Source organism: Cyprinodon variegatus, unplaced genomic scaffold (assembly GCF_000732505.1).
Source record: "Cyprinodon variegatus isolate N-32 unplaced genomic scaffold, C_variegatus-1.0 Scaffold70, whole genome shotgun sequence".
Taxonomy (NCBI): Eukaryota; Metazoa; Chordata; class Actinopteri; order Cyprinodontiformes; family Cyprinodontidae; genus Cyprinodon; species Cyprinodon variegatus.
In genome coordinates this window covers 1,459,940-1,462,808 of record NW_015150523.1, presented here as the reverse complement: position 1 = coordinate 1,462,808, position 2,869 = coordinate 1,459,940, and the positions used below count along the sequence as shown (strand labels likewise).

At 33.1% G+C, this 2,869-nt stretch overlaps 1 protein-coding gene across 2 annotated transcripts in view; it reads right to left on the bottom strand.

The window, feature by feature from the left end:
* Positions 1-2,869, bottom strand: part of cep290 (centrosomal protein 290kDa) — an 81,462-nt gene that overhangs the window by 77,363 nt on the left and 1,230 nt on the right. For both annotated transcript variants that reach the window (XM_015372234.1, XM_015372233.1), the window contains exon 2: positions 625-702. In XM_015372234.1, coding sequence (XP_015227720.1) covers positions 625-702 — 78 coding nt within the window. The remainder of the gene's footprint in view (positions 1-624; positions 703-2,869) is intronic.

Genomic DNA, 2,869 nt, shown 5'->3' with positions numbered 1-2,869 from the left:
GCCTGCTTTTGTTTAGCAAGGGTAGGGAAATTGTTAAAAAGTGATAAGAAGATGGATATGGCCAAATACAGGAGCATTCTGGAAGAAAACCGTCCCAGTCTGCAAAAGACTGGGACGGAAATGCATCTTTCAACAAGACGATGATCTAAAACACAAAGCTAAATTTACAATGAATGGCTCACAAATAAACATATCCAGGTGTTAGAATGGCCAAGTCAAATTCCAGACTGGAACCCAACCAAAAATCTGTAAAGAACTGAAAACTGCTGTTCACAAACACTCTCCATCCAACCTCACTGAGCTCCAGCTGACGATTGGGCAAAAATCTGTTTCTCGATGTGCACAACTAATCAAGACATATTCCAAGAGGCAATCGCAACAAAAGGTAACGCTACAAAGTATTAACTACATTTTTTGTTCCACTTCATGATTGTGTCCATCTTGTTGATTCTTCACAAAAAGCTACAATGTTATATCTTTATGTTTGAAGCCTGAGATATGGCAAAAGGTCAAAAAGTTAAAGGACGCTGAACACTTTGGCAAAGCACTGTAAATCAAGCCTGTAGGTTAGAAAACAGATGTGCACAGGAGAGAGCAGAATGTAGAAATAACAAAACCTGACACCTTTAACAAGGCCTGGCCCAGCCGGAGGACTCGAGTAATGTTCTCTGTAGCTTTATCCTTCACCTCCCATTCCTTTGTCTGCATGGGAAATATAGATTTTAGATGAAAAGACTGTTTATAATGAAGCAGTCAAAACTGGAAACATATATATTTATATAACAATACAGTTATATATATATAAAAAAAAACATGCTCAGATTGTACAGAGAAACTCTTTATCATAAAACATTAAATATTTTTTTTATTGTGATTTCGCTCACATTTTAATTCCTAAAGACAAATTCATATAAACAAAGATTGATTTTTAAATGAATGCATTTTCTACTGTCCTTACAGTGACCAATAACTACAACTACTTTATTAGTTTGCTGTTAAATGTAAATATGATAAAAGAATGTGGAATAACTACAAGCTCATGTAATTCTAATAAGTGTTTGAAAATTTTTTTTTGAATACAAGTAAATTAATTTGAGATTCGAGTCGCATCAAAAAAGATTTTTTTCTAAATCGCAATTGAATCTATTCTTTAAATTGAAATCGATATCTATGGAGGGAATTTTGTTTGGATTTTTTTCGCAAGCAAAAAGCACATTTTTTAAATGGAAATCCAAAAAAAGCACTTTTCTTACATTTTATTTAAAAAACAAAAAAAAAACAATCAACAAATTGAACTTATGTTTCCAGTAAAAGGTATTGAGTAGTTTTGCAAATTTTATTTTTTTCAAAAATGTTTCTTTTTTTTGGATTTCATTTTTTTCAAAAGTATTTTTTCTGAAAATTGTATTTTTTTTAACTGTTGTTATTTTTAAATGGTTGTTGTACATATTTAATATTTTTGAATTTGTTTTTCAGATCTTTTACAAATTATATAATTACTTCTGCCAAGGAGGTTGCGTTTTAATCACCGTTGCTTCATCTGTTCGTTTTTTTTTTCAAAATAACTAAAAAGGTTATGGACGGATTTTGCTGAAATTTTCAGGGAAGTTTTGTATTGTGACTAGAAACTACTTATTACATTTTGATGATGATCCAGATTACCACCTGGAGCCAGGATTTTTTGGAAAGATTCTGCGTACCTGGGAGGATTTTAACTGATTTTTTATTTTTGGCTACTTTTTCAATATCAAAGAAATCATAGCAAATTGATTTTTTTTTTTTTGTTTTACACCCGTGAGCAGCTCATTAACATCTCTAAAACTAAAAATAAAACTTCGACTACTTCTGCAATTATTAGCTGATTTGAAAAGGAGATGCCAGGGATGCAGAGCAGGAGCAAAGAGAAGAGAGAGGAAGAAGACATTTAAGCCATCTCTTCAAACAATCATTAAGGGCAACGTGAGATCTTTTGGAAACAATTTAGAAGACCTCCAAGCCCAACAAGGACCCAGTGGAATATCAGCAATGCAGCATATTGTGTTTCACTGAAACTTGGCTGCAGAATCATATCTCAGACTCCAGTGTCTCTTTGCCAGACTTTGTGACCATAACAGCAAACAGAGATTTAAAGAAGACTGGAAAGCATTTCAACTAGTCTAACTAATGGACTCTAACAACAACGTTGCATGTTCAACAACAGCAAGCAGTTGTAATGGACTTGGAGTAAAGAGACTATTATCTCTGAAACGCAATTTTGAAATAGTGCAATTTGTAAAACTTCCCCTACAAAAAAAAAAAGTAATTTGGATAATAATGAAAATATAAAATTTGAAAAAAATAATTAGAATATATAAAATCTGTAAAAAAAAGAAGAAAAAAAAAAGACATAAAATCTCAGAAAAATAAAGCATCCATTTTCTACTGGTTATTCCATCAGGGTCGTTTTGATAATGGTGCCTACCTCATGCAGGCTAAGGGGAATGGTGGGGTACACCCTGGACAGGTCGCCAGTCTGTCATTGCTTAAAACATTTCTTTGACATTTTTACGGTATTGCATTTTTTTTTTATTTCCCTTTACAAAACATGCTTTGTGCTTTGAACAATGGAACAAAATTCCCCCCCACCCCTGATTATATTTATGGGTTAAGGGAATATTTATCTAGCAGAGGCATAGCCAGAGAATTTCTATAAGTGTGGCCAGGCAGTAACCAATGTACACTGAAAGATAGCCAAAAGTAAATAGGCGCCAGAACCTCAGGGTCAACAACAGGAAACTTAACAAGCACGTCTATATTTTCTAAATAAAGACAAACTATACTTTCCTACAGCCTTTGCTAACAAATAGACGCATATATTAAAACATCTGGG